The sequence below is a fragment of the Garra rufa genome, chromosome 10, assembly GCF_049309525.1.
Source record: "Garra rufa chromosome 10, GarRuf1.0, whole genome shotgun sequence".
Classification (NCBI taxonomy): domain Eukaryota; kingdom Metazoa; phylum Chordata; class Actinopteri; order Cypriniformes; family Cyprinidae; genus Garra; species Garra rufa.
In genome coordinates, this window is record NC_133370.1 from 24761627 (window position 1) to 24783679 (window position 22053).

Consider the following 22053-nt stretch of genomic DNA (forward strand, 5'->3'; position numbering starts at 1 on the left):
GGATACAGCAGCCAGCTTCTTTGGCAATGAATGTTTGTGGCTTACTCTCCTTGTGAAGGGTGTCAATAATTGTCTTCTGGACAACTGTCAGATCAGCAGTTGAAGGCTCAGGAAACCTTTGGAGGTGTTTTGAATTGATTAACTGATTGGCATGTCACCATATTCTAATTCATTGAGATGAATTGGTGTTTTTTTTTTTAATGTGAGCCAAATCATCACAGTTAAAAGAACCAAAGACTTAAACTACTTCAGTCTGTGTGCATTGAATTTATTAATTTGAGTTGAATTACTGAAATAAATTAAATACATTTTTTCCAAGACATTCTAATTTATTGAGATGCATTACAAATGATTACTATAGCATGTGAAATGTATTTATAAAGGAAACATTTGACATTGTTACAAAGTCTACCGGTCTCATGATAAAAACGTATCTCTGGGAACTTTTTTGGCAAGATGCGAAATATGTACCAGTAAGTACATATCATTGCAGTTTCCAACAGAAATGAACACTAGAGGTGGTAAAACAGCGAGCATTTGTAATTGTTTTCATACACAGTTATGATTACAGCTCCATATGTTTCGTTTTCCATACCAAGCTTACTCGGTATCTCAGCCGGCACAGAATTGGACTTAGGATGTGGAATCCTTGTGTACGTAAAAAGGTAAGAAGTAAAAAGGTTTACTTCAGTGTGCTAATAAATGTACTCTTTTAGGTACACTTAAGTCAGCCTTTTATTTCATGATATTATCTGCAAGAAGTTTTTAAAAATATACTTTTTAAAGTTTGGAAGTACACTACAAGTGCACAGTCAACACAATTATAAGTCCACTTCTTTTTCACAAGGAAATAACTGGTATCTCCACATGCATTGATTTTGATATTGATTTTGGACAAACAAATGCAAGTTTCTTTGCAAGCATTTGCTAATCACAGGTACTGGTCAATTTCCCATAACAAAACTCATTCACAGCACAGTGTTTTGCATTATCCGACTGCTTCCCTAAAATCAGGCATATCAGGATGGCGGCAAAACCGCTTGACATAGTCATTGAGTCTAAGATTTACTTACTGCCTTAAGATGTAATTCACACAACACCGATTGCTTCTTGTTTTGTTGCCACTGAAGCATTTGTAAATTGGATTTCTTTCACTCCTGTAAAAGTAATTTTCTGTAGTACTCAAATAAACTGTGTAGAAAATTTGAAAATTACTTTTGGACTGCACTGATATGTGTTTACGCAAAGATAAGTCTGTGTTCATTCTGAACACGCTGACGTTTAATTGCTTGATTGCATAATAAATATCACTGTCTTTTAAAACACCGATTAAAAAAGACAGATCAGTCCTGTCAGGCAAAAAACTGCCTGTGAAAAAATAAGCAACAGGAAAAGAAGGTCAGTTAACACAGAAGTGACAAAACTGGCCATTAATAAAGGCCACTATAAATCATGGCTGGAGTCTGCTAGAAGTCATGAGGATCTATTGAAATTATGTAACTGTGGCTGTTGTTTTCTTATTGGTTATCTTCTCCCCTTTCATTTTCTGCCTTGTATGTGTCTCTCAAGACATTTCCTGGTCCAGTAATGGCTAATTGAGTCCCTACCCTCAACATTATCGACTGCTTTCCACGAAATATGATTAAGTCTTACAGTAGTCAAAATTAAGGTCATGTTATTAAATGCAAATGTATATTTAAAAATTTAGCTTCCTTAAAAGTTAATGCATGTCCTTGAAGATTTTCCTAGAAGATGCGCTACAATGTGTGTTCATAAAAAAAAAACATGGAACTGAAGGACGGGTTTTTGTTGCATCATAGATTGGATTTTATTGCGTAATGGGCTAAACTGAAACCTGAAACTCTTGTAAAAACTGGTGTCTGATGAAAAAGAACAAGAGTCAAGGTGATTTTGGTCTATTGCATTTAACAGCCTATTTTTGACTTGGCATAGTCTATTAAAAAACTTGTATTATTATTTTTCTGCATGACCCTTTATTTCCTACAGTGCATGCACTCTATAAATTCATATTTATAATTTATTGTACTTTGCTATTTCTTTATTTCCTACATTAATCGACTGTGGCTGCAATGACTGTAAATGCACATAAAGACAAACTGTACTGTGACTTTTGTGAAAACTTGATTTGACTGCCTTGACTGACATGCTCAAGTTTAAGCCTGTGAGTGTTTTGGACTTAAAGTCTAAATGTTGCATGATTGTGTTACTGAAGAAAGAAAAGCAGTTGAGAGGTTCAAAATTTAGAGATATAACCAGAACAATGTGTGAAAATTCAAGGAAGTGAAGTGAATACTTTCTGAAGGCACCATACATTTCAGATTATAACTGTTAAACTTCAGCTCACGGACAGGCAGTTCGCTAGTCTGGAGTAAAATTTGCCAATGCAATATTGATATGTAACTGACAGGGGCCAATGCAAGAGTTGTCTGCAGATACTTACAGCTGCTTCACTGGAGTTTTCCTAACCTCCTGAAGAGTTTTGTGACCTCACGTGACCTCCTGGAGACCTGTAGCCCTATCTATACTTTTTTGTCTTGCTATATTTCTAGTTGGACGAGCTCAACTATGAATAGTAAATGCAGTGTTGAATCTCCTTCATTTGTACACTACATCTAGGGTTGCCACCCGTCCCTTAAAATACGGAATCGTCCCGTATTTGAGAATGAAATTGCGCGTCCCGTTTTGAATCAATACGGGACGGGTTTTGTCCCGTATTTTTTATATATTTTTTTAAAGCAGCGTCTCATGCAAATAATCACTGCGGTAAAGCCAGCCGCGGTTCAGAAAAACAGGGTCAAGCCAGCCGCGATTGATTTTAAGTGTGCGCGCATATTACAGTGATTACGGTAGTTTCAGGAACAACACAGAGAGAACGCGCTTGCAGAGCACTTTTTATTTAGACGCCCAGGACTGAGAGATAATACTACAAAATGCTCGTGAATTTTTACTTATTTATTTGCATTTCTGCTTTAATATCCGTTTTATTTATTGGTGTACTTGACGGTTCTTTTCTGAGAAATGGGACATTATTAGACTTTAGAGTCTAATAAGTAGAAAAAAAAAACAATGATCAGTTCTTATTCAGGACGGCCCATATTATATGCAAAACTCATATGAAACCTTTTTACCGCAGCATTTTTGAGATATGGGACATGATTACATTTTAACGGGGTATATAGACCCCATTTCTAAAAAGTAGAAATAAACAATGATCAGTTCTTATTCAGGACGTCCCATATTATATGCACAACTCATATGAAACCTTTTTACCTTTTTTTGAGATGACCCCTACCCCCCCCCCCTCCCCCCCCTAAAGCGTCCCTTATTTTGGGGTATTAAAAGTGGTAACCCTAACTACATCACTGAGACTAACTACAAATAATAAAACTCAAGATTTAGCTGGAAATACACCGTTTTGTATACACATTTTCATGAAACAACTTAAACGAACTGAAGTAAATAATAGCTGCCACTAGCTAAAATATCGTTTACTACAATATGAGGATTAATGATTCCTATTCCTCACCTGTAATACATTCTTTCTTTCTTCTCAGATGTCTGCCATCCTGTCGCCACCCACATAATTAAAATCAGAAACCTTATGTGAAAATACATTTACATTACCTGTCGTAGGAAATAGGAATCCAAAACTTGTTTCAGTCTCGCTTGTTTCCACCCGGTTGAAAAACGAAGACGCACAGTGCACCACTTCTAGCGGTATAATAATAAACGCCACAAGTCTTTCAAATGCTGTTGTAGTTTTAAATAAAGACAGAAATTAATAACCACTATTGTAAAAAATGAAGACGCCCCCTCAGAAACGCGTGTATCCCAAACTGCCCGTGTGGATTGTAGAAGACCACCATGAGGTAACTTAGATAGGAGTTCTTGCTGATTTAAAGCTTTAAATGTTACGCCAGCTAAATAGCTGCATTTACAGTTGTTCTAATAAAAGCAAAGTAGACAGTGGTTTTAAATGATAGATCACCACCTACAAAATCGTTACTGAAATGTCTTTTTCACCTGGTTTAGGTTGTGAAACACATATATCGTGCCATTGGCTCTAAACATATTCCAATAAAGGGCATTAAAATGGTCCATTTGGACTCCCATCCTGATCTCCTCATCCCTGTGAATATGCCTGCTGATACTGTGTATGACAAAGATACTCTGCTCAGGTAAGTTTCTAAGGGTTTTTCATCAACTTTGGAAAGGATTTTAAATATGTATTTTTTTTTCACCCTTGTCCCAGACCCAAAGTCTCATGAAATATGAAAATCAAGTATATAAAAAAAACTTTTGTTTTGTAAAATAAATATATTAAGATATTTTTATAATATTGAATATTTTTGTATTTATATTTTTGTTTGACATAATTTCAAATCAAGTTATAGTTTTCTGAATTATCTAAAAAAATGATTTAATTGATTTAATTATGATTCATAATATGCTATCTATGCAATTAGCCCTAGCATGAGAAAGCATCCATTCAATTCCAAACTAGTTTAAAATGTAACTTGCACCACATAATGCTGTTAGACACAATGTCATTTTAGATGTGGTGAAAATGATCGTGCCGTTATGTTACTTTATATATTTTTACATTAGTGTATTTTGAATTAGTTTTTATTTTTATATTTTCCATTTTTCATTTTCATCTTAATTGTAGTTAACGTTTTCTATTTGTCATTTTTATTCTTTTTATTTTTTATATAGTTTACACTACCAGTCAAATGTTTTTGATCAAGAAGATTTTTTTTGGGTTTTTTTTGTTTTTGTTTTTTTAAGAAGCCTGCATTTATTTGACCCAAAATACAGCAAAAGCAGTAATATTGTGAAATATTTGTACTATTTAAAATAACTGCTTTCTATTTGAATACATTTTAAAAAGTAATGTATTGCTGTTATCAAAGCTACATTTTTAGCATAATTACTCCAGGTGTCACATGATCCTTCAGAAATCATTCTAATATGCTGATTTGCTGTTCAAGAAACATTTTTTATCATTATTATTATTACCAATATTTAAAACAGTAAAGTACTTTTTTTTCAGGATTCTTTGATGGATAGAAAGATCCAAAGATGAGCATTTATCTGAAATAAAGAGCTTTTGTAACATTATACACTATACCGAGCAAAACCTTGGAGTCAGTATATATATATATATATATATTTTTTTTTTTTTTTATTAATATTAATACTTTTATTTAGCAAGGATGATGTGATGATACAGTGATGATCAAGACATTTATAAAATTACTAATTATTTCTATTTCAGATAAATGCTGTTCTTCTGAACTTTCTATTGATCAAAGAAACCTGAAATATATTCAGCTGTTTTTAGCATAATAATAATAATAATAAATGTTTTTTTGAGCGTCAAAGCAGAATATTAGAATTTCTGAAGGGTCGTGTGACTGCTAAAAAAATCATAGGAATAAATTACATTTTAAAATGTATTAAAATAGAAAAGTTATTTTAAATAGTAAAATATTTAAAAATGTACTGTTTTGCTGTATTTTGGATCAAATAAATGCAGTCTTGCATTTAAAATCTTACTGTTCATAAACTTTTGACTGGTAGTGTATATTAGTTTATTTATTTAGTCAAACTAAATTACACATTTTGCTTCAGCAACTAGCTGAAATATATTTTATTTTAGTTAACATTTGTTTTATTTTTTTATCATTTTTTTTTTTATAATATTTATTTAGTTATTGATTTTTGTTGTTGTTGTCCAAGTAAAGTCTAGTGTTGGACAGTCTACAGGGTGGTTGTCGAAGAAATGCCCATAAATGTTCAAAGAAGAAATGCACAAACCTGCCTGTACAAAAAAATAAATGCATGAATCCTCCTCTGACTATTAAAATCAGAGGAACTTTAAAAAGACAGCTCATGCTGTTGAGAATAAAGCCCGCTGATATTTGTTCACACCATTAGTTGCAACAGTGAGTATAAGGGTTGACATGTTTTTGTTTGCTCTTGCAGTGAGCTGAGTATTGAGAATTGGATTATGCCAATGGTCTATGCTGGACACGTATCCCACGTAGCCTGGCTGCATCCGTACTGGGCTCAGCAGATCAAAGAAGGGGAGCATTCAATGTGTGTGGGGAAAGATTCATCCACGACCACCATCAGGTCAGGTGCAGCATATCAGCATGTAACCATGAGATGGCAGCAGACGTTCATTTACTATTAATAAGGATGAGACCTCCACCCTGTCAGAAAACATTGTTCTGTTAGAATCGACGTTTTAAAAACATTCACACTAAATCTCCTTCTCTTTGCAGGGTCACAAGCAGAGACGATTACTTTGTGAGTGACGCTCTTTACGTTCCACTGGATCAGCTGGAAAACCCTAAAGAGTTACATTTAAATGTCATTCGAGTGAATCCTGTTGCCAGTTCGGAGAAAAGGACAAATGAAAATGGACAAAGTGGTGCTAAAATACCCAAATCAACTGCAAAAGATGACAGTGATGTGCAGTTAAACAGGGATACCCCGTGCACTTCCTCTTCTCAACCACTTGATAGCAGCACTACGTCAGGAAACGGCAGTGATACAGTCGTGAAGGCTGATGAGGGTTCAACAAGCTGCGTTACAGAACGGCTTTTAGCAGTTATAGAGCAAAGTGACCCTTTTATACTTGACATTGACTTGGATTTTTTCTCCTGTAAGAACCCTTTCAAGGAGATGTACACGCAGGTGGAGTGAGCAAGATCCATCATTATAGTCCGTTTTGTTTCTTAAATGATAGCAGTTACTTCTCCATACTGCACTTACTTAAACCCACATTGTATTGATATAGAAACAGCTTTATAGACAAATGGAAGATGTTGATTCCAAGGCTTAAAGTGATAGTTCATTAAAAAATGAAAATTCTGTCATTAGTTACTCACCCTCATGTCGTTCCAAACCCGTAAGACCTTTGTTCATTTTCAGAACACAAATTAAGATATTTTTAATTAAATCCGAGAGCTTTCTGACCCTGCACAAACAGCAACACAACTACATGTCACGTTTTTGTTTTCTTCGCAGACAAAAAGTATTCTCGTAGCCTCATTAAAAATTAAGGTTGAACCACTGATGTCACATGAACGTAGTAGTTGTGTTGCTGTGTATGCAGCAGAAAGCTCTCAGATTTAATCAAAAGTATCTTAATTTGTGTTCTCAAGATGAATGAAGATCTTGCGGGTCTTGAACAACATGAGGGTGAGTAATTAATGACAGAATTTTAATTTTGGGTAAGCTACAGTGCCTTGCAAAGTATTCACACCCCTTCATTTTTTTTCACGTTTCGTTGCAGCATTATGTTAAACTGCTTTAAATTACTTTTTTTCCACATCAATCTACATCTCATACACCGTAATGACAAAGCACAAAACAGGTTTGTAACAACTTTGCAGATTTATTAGAAATAAAAAAACTGAAAAGATCCCGTTGCATAAGTATTCATACCCTTTTCTGGGACACTCGAAATTTAGCTCAGGAGCATTCATATTGCTTCTAGATGTTACTACACTTCGAGTGGAGTTAAATTGTGGCAAATTCATTTGAATGAGTAGGATTTAGAAAGGCACACACCTCTCAGAAAAGGTGTAACAGCTGAAAATGCATATTAGAGCAAAAACCAAGTCCTGAGGTCAAGGTAACTGCCTGTAGAGCTCAGTGACAGACTTGCGTTAAGGCAATGATCTAGGGAAGAGTTCAGAAAAATATCTGCTGCATTGAGGGTTCACAGAAGCATGTAGCCTCCATTATCCATAATGGAAGACGATTGGAACAACTAGGACTCTAGAAAATGTCTGCCAGCCCCCATCCAAGCTGACAGAGCTTGAGAGGTGAAAAGGTGAGGCAAAGAATGGCAGATAATTGCCAAATGCAGATGTGCAAAGCTTGTCACATCATACCCAAAAAGACTTGAGGCTGTAAAGGTGCTTCAACTATGTACTGAGTTAAGGGTATGAATACTTATGGTAATACTTATTTCAGTGTTTTATTTTTAATAAATTTGTCAAATTTGCAAATGTGTTTTTTGCTTTGTCATTATTATGGTGTATGGAGTGTAAATTGATGTGGGGGAAAAAAACTAATTTAAAGCAGTTTAACATAATGCTGCAACAAAACAAAATGTGAAAAAAAAATAAAGGGGTATGAATACTTTTGCAAGGCACTGTATCTCTTTAAATGCAGTTTCTTTAGAGCTCACATGGAATCAATATTGTTTTATATGTATCTATATATGCTGTCTGTTTGCCACCATTGTTGTCTTACAGGAAGAATATGCTCTCCTGCAGGAGTTATATAGCTTTAGCAGGCCACAGCAGGATTCAGACGAGGTAACGGAGATTCCTAATCAAATGTACCATAACTAATCATGAGATATCCATTCAGTCATAGCAACAGGCACTTTGGCTTCCTAAACACCTCCAGGCGGTGAAGCTAAATCTAATCTTACAAGAAGCTAAAGCTAACCCTTTTTTTTTTTTCAAACAATGGCAGCAACTGTGTTCAACAGCTCTCCAAGTTAATGTTTAATCCAACTGATATGTGGTTAAAAAAGAATATATATATTAGCTGTTGCGACAGCTTTTATCAAAATCAGTCATTGTGACTCTTTTAGAATTCATGCTTGACCTCTTTGACATCTTCACATTTAAATGCTGATACATACAGACAGAGGTCTGAGACTACTAGTGAAAATGCTTTGCATTTTTCTACTTAAAAACCATTTCAATTGCAAATTAAATTATTAGCATGACAAACAGGACAGTGTGTTTGAATGGTCACGGATCAGCGATCTCCACGTAAAACTTATCCTGCAGAACTAACCCTAAGTCGTAGAGACGTGAAATTTGGAGGGATGGTGGTTCTCACTTCCTACAACGTGACCAAGCCTCGCCCCAATTGGCCTGATGGGGGCGCTACAGCGGTCAAAAGTACAAAAACACATGCGTTAGGTTCGATCGAGAGACTGGCGAAATTTTTGAGTATTTCACGTTTTTTTTTTTTTTTTTTTTTTTTTGAAAAACGTACTTTTTGCGAACAATTCTTAGGTTTTTCATCCGATCGCAACCAAACCAGTATAGAAATATTCTCTGCAGAGTAAATAAATCAATAATTATCAAAAAACAAAGGGATGCCAAAACGTTTAAAAGGGGCAGGGCAACTTTTAGTAAAATATAACTCCTGAACTAAATGAGATATCTCTGCCAAACTCAGAACTTATGTAAGAGCTCAATCTGAGGTCACAGGAAAGAAATAGCAGAGCTTGGCCACTTGTTGGCACTATAAGAGGGAAAAAAACATAGAAATCACTTTAACTGCGCAACCATTTGTCCGATCAACATGAAAATCGGTGTGCGTGGTCTTGATCCGAAGTCCTCAACAAGGAAACTTAAAAAACATGATTTGAGCACCCATTAGACAAAGTTAACGGAGGCCAATCGGAATGAAACTCGGTGGGCCTGTTCGAAATTTAAACAAAATCGGCCACTGGAGGCAAAGGCGTAAACGATTGTCCATCACACGGTTTTCCGCATATACGCACAATATTTATATCATACAATATAACTTCTCATTTTGGACAACGTTGTCTTTAGAACCACTGCTGTCAATCAAATCATTTATTAAATGATTGAGAAGATGTAAAAAAAAAAGTACTTTTGTGAACTAGTCCAAGGTTCTTCACTCAATCTCGAAATAACCACTGCAGCACAATTAACTGGACACTCTAGGCCAATAATTTAAAAAAATTTTTTTTTTTAATTTACCCTTTGGGAAGCTATATTAGGGTCGTTTAGAAAAGGGGCCTCTCCAAATTTACCCCAAATCTTATAAAACCTAAAGAAAAACTCAAAACTTCAAAAAACCTGATGAGCACTTGTGACAGGCGATTCTAAACAAGCATGCAAAGTGTTAAGTGGATCAGACCACAGCTAGTGCTATTACAGTTATAAACGTTAAAAAACATCAAATATCTATGGCAAATTACCAAATTGTGCCAAAAATGTTTCATTTATTGATTTAGGTGGTTACAGGCTTGCTAAACAATATTTTTTTTTGTTTCATATTTGCTTAAATGCCTTAAAGCGCTTGAACCCTGGTAAAAGTTTTTTATTTAAAATATAGATATTTTAATATTTAATGTAATTCAGTGATGGCAAAGCTGAATTTTCAGCAGTCATTACTCCAGTCTTCAGTGCCACATGGTCCTTCAGAAATCATTTTAATATGCAGATTTGCTACTCTTTGTTTACAATAGAAATTGTTCATAATATATACACACATACATACATACATACAGTCATTTTTAACCAATTAAATGTGTCCTTCCTGAGGGGGGAAAATGTCCAAAAAACAAACAAAAACCTTTTTGACCTCAAACATTGTTGAGGTACTTACTTTTGATTCGTCACATAAAAACCTTGTTTATTCCCAGGTTTAAATGAGATCCCATATATATTCAATGTGATCTCAGGCTTTTGAACCTCAGTCTATTTTGCTGAATACAGGTCACACAGAATTCACATTTCCCATGGTGACAAATAACAGCCTTTTACATACCATGTGTTGGTTTTCAGGAGGAGCTCTTAGATTGCGTAGAGAGACGCACTCACCAACTTGAAGACCTGGAGGCTGCATTTGCTGAACTGGTGGAGGACGACAGCCAGGAAACTGTTGAACGCTTAGCAGCAAACCCAAGGTACGCATTACTGCCGTCATTGAGACTGTAGAGCCACAGGCTGTGTGCTTTTTGATTTTAGCTGCATATCAGCGCACCATTGGGCTCGATTGATTGCTGTATATAATCAGTATGCATTTGATCAAGCAGGAGATAACACAGCCTCATGAATTGATTTTTGTTTTCTTTTTCCCCCTCTCTTTCTTTGTAGAATGAAATCTCTTGTCAGACTTGTACACAGCCTTAAGAATCGAACCCAGTCACCAGACTATGAAATGGTAAAGTTATATATGTATGTGTGTGTGTGTGTTTATATGCTTTGGGTATTTTAATGTTTGAAGTATCTGTCTTCCCAAATATCCTAAAGCATAGAGCCTGTGGCTCTACAATCCCAATGACAGCCCTCATTTTTATGCTTCCGTAGACTAAAATGATATATGTCGAAAATATCAGCAAGTCTATTATCTTTTTATTTTACCTTCACATTTGTATAATAAATTCCTCAAACATAATGAAAACCAGTTGACAGATGATATTGAAGTTTTAACCCTCTATTTGAGACTGCAGAAATGTAGCTCATATCCATGCTAGTCACGTTGTTTCTGCTTGGGGTCAATTTGAATTTGAACAATGTTGGGAAATACAATAAAATAAATCAAAATAAGCGTCTGTCAGGAGTGTACTGCTGCAGTATGTACTCTTATTGAATCTCTATTCATGATTAGCTATTTTTTATGGAAGAAGTTTGAAGTATGTCAGGTTTGAAACCCCTAAAAACTCAATTTAAATGATAATAAAAAATAAATTAGTGGAATATACTGCTGTTCAGAAGTTTGGGATCAGTAAGATTTCTAATGTTTTTAAGTAAGTCTTATATGCTCATCAAAGTTCCATTTATTTGATCTAAAATACAGAAAAAATAAATATTATTGCAATTAAAAAGAAAAAAAAATCTATTTTAATATACTATAAAATATAATATATTCCTGTGATGATTTTTCATTAGCCATTACTCCAGTATTCAGTGTCACATGATCTTTCAGAAATAATTCTAATATGCTGATTTATTATCAATGTTGGAAACAGTTGTGCTACTTAATATTTTTTGGAACCTGTGATACTTTTTTCAGGATTCTCTGATGAATTAAAAAGTTAAAAAGAACAGTATTTATTTAAAATAGAAATCTTTTCTAACAATAGAAATCTTTACTATCACTTTTTATCAGTGTAACATATCTTGGCTAAATAAAAATGTAAAAATGTATTGACCCTAAACTTCGAACGTTTACATTTTAAGTAAATGTTGTTCTTTTTAACGTTTTATTCATCAAAGAATTCTGAAAAAAGTATCATAGGTTCCAAAAAACTTTGATGATAAATCAGCATATTAGAATGATGTCTGAAGAATCATGTGACACTGAAGACTGGCGTAATTATGCTAAAAATTCAGCTTTGCATCACAGGAATAAATAATATTTTAAAGTATATTAAAATAGAAAACCACTATTTTAAATTGCAATAATATTTCACAATATTACTGTTTTTTCCTGTATTTTTAATCAGATAAACATAATCTTGATAAGCAGAAAATACTTCTTAAAACATAAAAAATCTTACTGATCCCAAACTTTTAAAGGTGCCATAGAATGGAAAACTGTGTTTACCTTGGCATAGTTGAATAATAACAGTTCAGTACATGAACATGACAGACCATGAGTCTCAAACATTACCATTTCCTCCTTCTTATATAAATCCGGTGTTTTCAAAAGACCACCGAAAAATAGGTCAATTCCAACATAACACCGACTATTACGCAATAGTCCTGATCGTTAATAGTTACGCCTCCAACATTTGCATTCGCCCAATCACCAGTAACGTCAGTACATCAGTAAAATAACGCGAGCTACTGAAGGGACATGGTTAGCTTAATACTAGCGGTAGCCTGTTACATTGCAGTACAGATGTACATACTGTTACATTGCAGTTAGATTTCACTTACCACATAAACGGAGAGAGTTGACTACGCTGATGATGACGAATGATCACTAAAGCATCAAAACTTGTGCGGTAAGTCCTTGTGTCGCTGCAGTTTAACGTTACACAGAGCACATGCAATTACCATATTGAGAGTAAAATGTCGGGGATTCAAAATGGCAGATTCAACAAACCGCCTATTAAAAGCAGCTAGAGCTCCGTAATTAAATAAATATTTCCTCCATGTGCTAGCTATTGAGATGAGCAGCTCTGTGAAACAGCCAATCAGAGCAGAGCTCACATTAATATTCACAAGCCTTCCAAATAAGCCAATAACAGACCATTTAGGGCCTGTCCACACGGAGACGCGTTTCGCTGTATACGTATAAATTTTTTTTATCGTATTGGCGTTCCGTCCACACGGATCCGGCGTTTTAGGAGACTGAAACCGCTATTTTTTGAAACCGGGTCCCAAAGTGGATAAATCTCAAAACGACACCCTTGCGGTTTCGTGTGTACAGCCAATCCGTATATTTTGTGAAACAATGATGTCATCACATCACGTGTCGGCTGCGTCACACGTAACAGCAACAACAATAATGGCGGACTACATGATTGTGTTCGTGTTGCTACTAAGCCTACTAGCTTTATTACAGCAAAATCTATTGCTTCTATGCAACTGTTATGAGCAACAAGCGATAATGAACAACACCATATGCCACATGCTCTTAGATCCACCGCGGAAGACAACCAGGAAAGCAACCAGGAGAAAATTTTGGATAAGACCAGGTAGAACTATATACAGCGTATACAGCGCGCAAGGTTATGCGCATGCTCAAAGTCTTCTTCTCCGTGTATAGTGTATCTCTTTGGCAGAATTACAGCGCCCCATACTGGTCTGGCATATATACTACACCGTTTTCAGTGGTTTCGTGTGTACGCAGATATTTCTTGAGACGATGCCGTGTTTACGGAATTTTTTTTTAGAACAAGGAAAAAAAATGATCGGATAAGGAACGCACCGGCTTCGTGTGGACGGAGTCTTAATTCTAGGGACAAATCCTAGGGTTGTAAATTGACCTGTAGAACCATTTCTGGAATTTTTTTGCCCATTCCTATGCCATATACCTTCTATGTAGATATCAGAGAACAATTTAAAATATTGTTTCAATGCATTCTATGGCACCTTTAAATGCCAGTGTATATATAGTATATATATACGAGAAACACAATACTAATGAAAAATTGTTTTGCAGCGATGAGGAAAAATAATGTAGTATCAATCTGTCAAGTACACTTTTCGAGCTATTGAGAGTCTCCAAGCAGAACATGAGTGATAACAAATTTGCCTCCCTTGGTTTGTAGTGCTGAGGCACGTCTGCCAGCACCACAGACTGATGTATTTGTGCCTGTGGTGTGAGTCTAGGTGCATCAAGCAGGCTTGACCTGTGATTACTCCGAGCTGCCTCACCACATCAGCAGTGAGGAGGAGATTCAGCAAATGATCACGGCCGTGCAGCTCTTCCTGGAAGCCTTGCCCAAACCCACCATAGTCACTATGTCCAGGTACATCAGTCATTAGAGCATATGGACGTCTGTTCTGTGTCTCCTTTTGGAAAGTACATTGTGTCCTTTAATCTTTTTTTTTGTTACATCCTCTAAGGCAGCGGTTCTCAACTCTGGCCCTCGAGGTCCACTTTCCTGCAGAGTTTACCTCCAACCTTGATCAAACTCACCTGCCTGTAACTTTCTAGTAATGATGAAGAGCTTGATTAGCTTGTTCAGGTGTGTTTGATTAGGGTTGGAGCTAAACTCTGCAGGAAAATGGACATCGAGGGCCAGAGTTGAGAACTCCTGCTCTAAGGTTAAAGGTTCTAAGGTTCTTTTTTTCCCCTCAGAGAACCAGAAAATCCTATTTCTTGTTTTCTTTTTGGTCTGCATTAATTAGCATTGTAATTCATGATATAATGAATGTTTGTAGGCCGGTTGTTGCCCCAAAAGCAGATGCTTGAATCTGCGCCGTCGAGACAGATGGCGTTATGTGAGATTTGTGTTTCAGTGATCTGTTAGCATGCTTTTTAATGAGCACAGACTCAACAGCACACTCATCAGTCACTCTCTTATCTCTTTGAGTCAGGGGGAGCTCAGCCCTTCATGGTCCATTGGAATATTTTTCATTATTTAGTCTTTTAATACAGAATTCTCTGACTGATGGCACATCAACACGACTGACAAGCACCATTTTTTTTTATTGGTTTTCTTTTTGAGTGGACATTAGTGGCGGTCACCAACTGCAAAGCAAAGGGACCTGTGTTCAAATAATTTTGTTTGTTAGTTTATAGTATTATTATTAATATGTATTAATACTTAATTAAAAATGGCTGCATTTATTTCTAAAATGCCGATATTGTGAATATTGTTATATATTTTAGAATATAATTTATTCCTGTCATGGCAAAGCTGAATTTTCATTACAGTCTTCAGTGTCACATGATCCTTCAGAAATCTTTCTAATATGCTGATTTTGTGTTTTAAAAAAACATTTCTTATTATTATCAGTGTTGAACAAAGATATTATGCTTAATATTTTTATTTTTATTTATTTAATAAATAGAAATATCAAAAAAAACATTATTTATTAGAAAAAGAAATCTTTTGTATTATGAATGTTTTTGCTGTCACTTTTGATTAATCAATGTGTCATTGCTACATAAAAGTATTTTTTTCCGACCTCAAACTTTTGAACAGTAGTGTTTGTATATGTATTATTGCACATACAGTCAAGCCCGAAATTATTCATACCCTTGGCAAATTCTGACTTAAAGTTACTTTTATTCAACCAGCATGTTTTTTTTTTTTGACCGGAAATGACACAGGGTTCTAACAAAAGATAATTAGATGATGTACAAGAGGCATCATTGTGGAAAAAAATATTACTCATCTTTTATTTACATTTGAACAAGAAGTGGTATGTCCAAAATTATTCATACCCTTCTCAATAATCAATAGAAAAGCCTTTATTGGCTATTACAGCAATTCAAATGCTTCCTATAATTGCTGACCAGCTTTTTGCATGTTTCCACTGGTATTTTTGCCCATTCATCTTTAGCGATGAGCTCCAACTCTTTCAGGTTGGAGGGTCTCCTTGCCATCATCCTGATCTTTAGCTCCCTCCACAGATTCTCAATTGGATTTAAGTCACTGCAAAATGTTAATGTTTTTGTCTGCTAACCATTTCTTCACCACTTTTGCTGTGTGTTTTGGGTCGTTGTCGTGCTGAAATGTCCACTGGTGCCCAAGGCCAAGTTTCTCTGCAGACTGCCTGATGTTGTTGTTGAGAATTTTGATGTATTGCTCCTTTTTCATGGCGCCGTTTACTGTGATTAGGTTCCCTGGTCCACTGGCTAAAAAACACCCCCAAAACTTTAGGTTCCCACCACCATGTTTGACAGTGGGGATGGTGTTCTTAGGGTTGAAGGTTCTCCTTTTTTTTTACGCCAAATGAAGGCTACATCATTGTGGCCAAACAATTCCTCTGAGATTTTTCACAGTGCAGAACGTCTTGTATTTTTTAATAATACTTTGCACTGTAGCCACTGGAACCTCAAAACATTTAGATATGGTCTTATAGCCCTTTCCTGACTTGTGAGCAGCCACAATGCGCAGCCGCAGGTCCTCAGTGAGCTCCTTTGTCTTTGCCATGACTGTCCACAAACCAACAGCAGAGAGCTTCTGTTTTTCACCTGTTGAGTTGATTAAAACAGCTGTTCCCAATCAGGGTAATGAGGATGCTTTAGAACAGCTTGGACTATTTGGAATGGTATAGAACTTTGGATTTTCCCATAGACTGTGACAGTTTGCAAAGGGTATGAATAATTTTGGACATGCCACTTTTTGTTCAAATGTAAATAAAAGCTGAGAAATATGTTTTTCCACAATGATGCCTCTTGTACATCATATTATTATCTTTTGGGAGAAGCCTGTGTCATTTCCGGTCAAAAAAAAACTTGCTGGTTGAATAAAAGTAACTTTGTCAGAATTTGCCAGGGGTATGAATAATTTCAGGCTTGATTGTATATTAAGGGATAATTCACCAAAACTGTAAATTCTGTCATTAATTACTCTTCCTCATGTTGTTCCTAACTGGTGCGATTTTCATTCATCTTCAAAAAAACAAATTAAGATATTTTTGATAAAATCCAAGAGTTTTCTAACAGCAACGCATCTACCACATTCAGGACCCGGAAAGGTAGTAAAAATATAGTTAAGTTAGTTCATGTGACATCAGTGGTTCAACCGTAATTTTATGAAGCTACGAGAAAACTTTTTTGTGCAAAGAAAACAAAAAATGACTTTATTCAACAATTTCTACTCTTCTGTGTCATTCTCTGCTGCGCGTTCATGACAGACTCTTGTAAATGTACGTCACAATGTCCTTACTACCGTTCTGAGCCTTAATCGTGGTAGTTGCATCTATGCAGCATCAGAAAGCTCTTGGATTTAATCAAAAATATTTTCATTTGTGCTCTGAAAATTAACCAAGGTCTTGCAGGTTTGGAACAACATTAGGGTGAGTCATTAATGACAGATTTTTTTTTTTTTTTTTTGGATGAAATATCCCTTTAATAATGTATATGTTAGTGGATATAGGGTTTAAATATTTCTTAAATTTCCGTTTGTTCTTGTCAGATCCAGTTTGGATGAGTATTGCCCAGCGGAACAAGTGGATTCCATCCAGAACGGTGTGCTGAACATTCTAGAGTCCATCTTCGGCTGCTTAGATGTTCACAGAGAGTATGAATCGATAGCATCAGAGAGCACATCACAGACCGCATGAGGAGGGAGGTTGAATTCAGCAGCTGTGCAATGTTCTTTACCAATGGTTGCTTTCAGAAAGTGGATGTTGCAAAGCTTTTAAAAGCATGCTGATATTTGCCATGTACTCCTTGGTATTGCCTGCATTGAGTGGGTGTGTAACAATGAGGTTGAGATGTATAGATGCGAATGGAAGGGGAAATGAATTTTCTAGCTGGGAAATGGGTTTTTAATTTAAGAGGTTTTCTTGTATGTATTTGGAGTGCACTGATTCAAAATAAGAGATGCTGAAACACTGCGTTTTTTGTTGTTGTTGTTGTCACTAAAATGATTTGGTTTATTAGCACAGTAAAAAACCTTAGACTTTCATATGAATTCTGTGCTGCAGTCATTCATCCCTCGTGTATCCTACTTCAGTCTGGGAATAGCAGATACATTGATACAAGACAGCCGATTTCCTCTCTTCCTGTGTGGCCCTTTGTGCCTCGGCTGTCTTTGTCTGAAGCCTGAGGCGGTTACCAATTCATCTGAGCTTTGTGCGTGGCACCCTCTTTTATTGCTCCACACCCGCCGACTTCTAGACTGCCCTGAATATGCCTGACCTGACTTTAAATTTTACTGAATGACAAAACAACTATGTGAAAGGATAGTAAAATGAAAAGAAAGTCTACAAAAAAAGAAAATTGTTACAGTTTACTCACCATTATTTTGGCGCAAATTTACATGGCTTTCTTTCTTCTGTGGAACATAAAAAGATTTTGTAAAATGCCTGTTTCTAAAAAATCCATAAAATGTTTCATTTTATTCTTCATAAAATGAAAGTAATTTGGGTCCATGTTGTTTTGACCAAACTGACTGTAAAAAAAAACGCGTCTCTGTGGTCAGCCTAGGGTCCGAGATATGCCAAAAAAACAATCGGTGCTACCAACCTTTCCACAGAAAAACAAACAGTGTTCCAACCAATCAGCGTCAGGGGGTTGGTGTTGTGGACTTTGCTACTGGTGCAGGGATGTGAGGGAGGCGGAGCGAAAGTCCACAACACCAAACCCCTGACGGTGATTGGTTGGAACACTGTTTGTTTTTCTGTGGAATATTTGATAGCACCGATAGTTTTTTTGGCATATCTCGAACCCTAGGCTGACCAGAGAGACGCGTTTTTTTTTTTTACAGTCGATTTATGGGGCAGGCAGCATTTTTCGTTTTTTTGATACAAGCTTCGAAGCTTCGGTGTCAAACGTTACATCACTAATATTTTGCTTGAATTGACATTGTTTATTATTGCTGTTTTGCCTCATTTTCATTGTTTATTTCATTATGCTATTGACTGAATTGACGTTGTTCATTTTTGCTATTCTCCTTAGCTATAATATGACCAACATCTCAATCTGTTCCCTGTTAAATTTAAGTATTATATTGTTTTGTATTTATGTCACTTTGGACAAAAGCGCAATCATAACCATATGAGGTATAGGCTATGATAGGAATTTTGCAAATCACACACTATAAATATGATAGTGACGGTAAAGGTATTTTAATGAGTTGAAGAAACAGTATATGAATATTACATTAGAGTCTACTTGGAGTATTTCATTCTCTCTCGCTCACACACATATAACACACACACACACACACATACACTAAAAACCCTGAAAAAGGACTGTTTCGATGGTCCGCCGATTGGAGCAGGAATATCCTACACAGTGTTCAGGCATGTTCTCTCACTTCTGCTGCTGCTACGCGATGTAATCAATTCCAGAGTATGCCCGGTCCAAGATGGCGGCCGCATTTCTCGTTTCCAGCAGCCAATGTGGCGTCTATCTCTATTATGTCTATGCCCGACAAGCCCGACGCCGATTCAACATGTTAAATCGGGCAAACTTTGGCCGACGCGAGCCCGACGAAAGCCGATGAGAGCCGACGTGCGGAACACACCGAACCGACGCGCTTCACCGTCTCGCCCAATTGTTGCCAAGTCTGCAGTTTTCACATGGAATTTGGCTTTTTTTTTTTAATTGTTTTTCAAGCGACCCCAGTGACGTAATATTTAGCCTCTGGAATTTTAATTTTATCAGGAGAACCCCACATAAAAATAAAAAAGAATGTGTATTTTACCCCCCGGGAACGCGATTGGGATAGTTTTGGCCTAGTTTTGAGTAGTGATGGGCTCTTTCAAAGCACTGCTTCGTGAAACTTAGAAATTTTTGTGAATCAGTTGTTCAAAATTGTGGTTTAGAGTGCATATCGAACTGCCAAAATCACGCGATTCCAGTAAATTAGGCTTCTTTATGTCATGACTAGTTTAAAACGTTTCGAAATTTTAATGGTTTACAGGTTGGGGAGCGATCTGTGTAAACCCATTCATTGAGCTTGCCCCCCAGCGGCGAATTAAAACCAATTAATATTAAAAAAAAAAAAAAAATATATATATATATATATATATATATATATATATAAAACATGTTCTATATACAAGCTCTCCATAAGACAAACAAAACAAGCCCTGTAAATTGATATAAAATATTTTAAAAACCCCATGTTTCATATTTAATGGTATTTTATTATTTTTATTGAATTTAATGTATTATACTTTCAATAAAACATTTACAATGGATTTTTAAAAGCTGTTTTTGTGGATGTTTTAGCCTGTTTCTACCATCATAAGAAGTTTTGAGTAGCAATTTAGCGGGTTTTGCTGTGAAACCCTGGCAACCCTGACTGGAACGATGCTTTACATTTCAGGTCTCTGGTGTTTCTAGTTAAAGTATTTTCAGAGCCGATAATATGTGACCCTGGACCACAAAACCAGTCTTAAGTCGCTGGGGTATATTTGTAGCAATAGCCAAAAATACATTGTATGGGTCAAAATTATTGATTTTTCTTTTATGCCAAAAATCATTAGGAAATTAAGTAAAGGTCATGTTCCATGAAGACTTTTTGTAAAATTTCTACTATAAATATATCCAAATGTAATTTTTGATTAGTAATATGCATTGTTAAGAACTTAATTTGAAGAACTTTAAAGGTGATTTTCTCAGCATTTTGATTTTTCTGCACCCTCAGATTCCAGATTTTCAAATAGTTATATCTCGGCCAAATATTGTCCTATCCTAACAAACCATACCAGAAAGCTTATTTATTGAGCTTTCATATGATGTATACATCTCAGTTTTGTAAAATTTACCCTTATGACTGGTTTTGTGGTCCAGGGTCACATATAACGTTAAACCAATGAACATGGTTTTAAAAAGCAAATGGCGCTATAGTTTAATTACAGTGTCAAATTACCGTTTGCAGTAACTTGTCATGGTTTAATGAGTGGGTAGACATGAAGCGACGCGAGGTAAGCTGCATTGACAACAGATGAGGGCATAGGCTACAGCTCCTGATGGGGGTGAAGGTCACAGCATTTGACTACAAAATGATAAGAGTACACATTATTTTATTATTTCAGAGACAGTATTTTAACTTAAGCGCTTTGAGCCATGCCCGTTTCCCTTTGTCATCGTTTATGCAAGGCAGTGCCGAACACGGATAGATTTGCTGGTAAGCAAAACAAGCACTTCACAAAAATTCCTTAAGCTAATTGCTGTTACTGTGACAGCCAACAACAGCACATCTTAACCCTGTGCACATTTCTATATTTAGTTATATTGTAAACCAGGGGCCTCATTTATAAAGACTTGCGTAGAAAACATCCTTGATTTTATCTAAGAAGTTTTCTGATTTGAACGTAAGAGCGATTCAGAGAAAACGAACGTACCACGAAATCCATGCATATGCCAGTCATTCGGTTATAAATCACAAATGATCGTGGAATTGTGTGCAGCTGAATGTTCCGCCGTCGAAACACCCCTGCTTAATTAATTAACATATAAAATGAGCTCATTCCTAAAGCAAAAACTCTGTGACAATGGCAAGTAAAAAGGAGCGCAAGAAATCAAATTATAGTGAGGCTGAACTATCTGCAATACCAGGCATTACCACAAGGAAACGGTCGTACGCCAAGCTGGAATCTGACGTGGAGATAAGTACTTTTCCACGTCAAAGACGGTTTTTATAAATCTGTACTTTGACGTGGATTTGATCGTACGAACACTCTAAGATCAAATCAGTGCGTAAGAAAGTTTTATAAATGAGGCCCCAGGAGTTCTCAACTCTGGCCCTCGAGGTCCATTTACAGGCAGGTGAGTTTGATCAAGGTTGGAAGTAAACTCTGCAGGAAAGTGGACCTCGAGGGCCAGAGTTGAGAACCTCTGTTGTAAACGTTTCCATTTAATTAATTCAGTCTATCATTTTGGCATGGATTTCTATGGAGACTGGAACACTAGAGGACCCAGAAGGAAGTTAGAATCCATCTTGGTGGCACTCATGGTTTGCTCACTACATCAACAACCATTTTCTTCTGGTATCCTTTGCTGCTCCTAAAAAAAGACATACAGGTATGAAACAACATGAGGATGAGTAAAAGATGACAACTATCACCTTTGGTCCTGCTGTTAGCAGGACTTATATACCATGGTGATTTATCACTCCGGTACTTGCACTTATATAGACAGTTT

General features: G+C 36.1%; 1 protein-coding gene across 1 annotated transcript; it reads left to right on the top strand.

Moving 5' to 3' along the window:
- The first annotated feature begins 3722 nt into the window (after positions 1-3722).
- Positions 3723-17869, top strand: c10h5orf22 (chromosome 10 C5orf22 homolog). The gene is made up of 9 exons (XM_073848927.1): positions 3723-3890; positions 4054-4199; positions 6010-6159; positions 6312-6726; positions 8298-8360; positions 10605-10726; positions 10917-10983; positions 14106-14245; positions 17369-17869. Exons 1-9 carry the CDS (start codon positions 3822-3824, stop codon positions 17514-17516), a joined length of 1320 nt encoding a protein of 439 aa, XP_073705028.1. The 5' UTR covers positions 3723-3821; the 3' UTR covers positions 17517-17869.
- The last annotated feature ends 4184 nt before the right edge of the window (positions 17870-22053 follow it).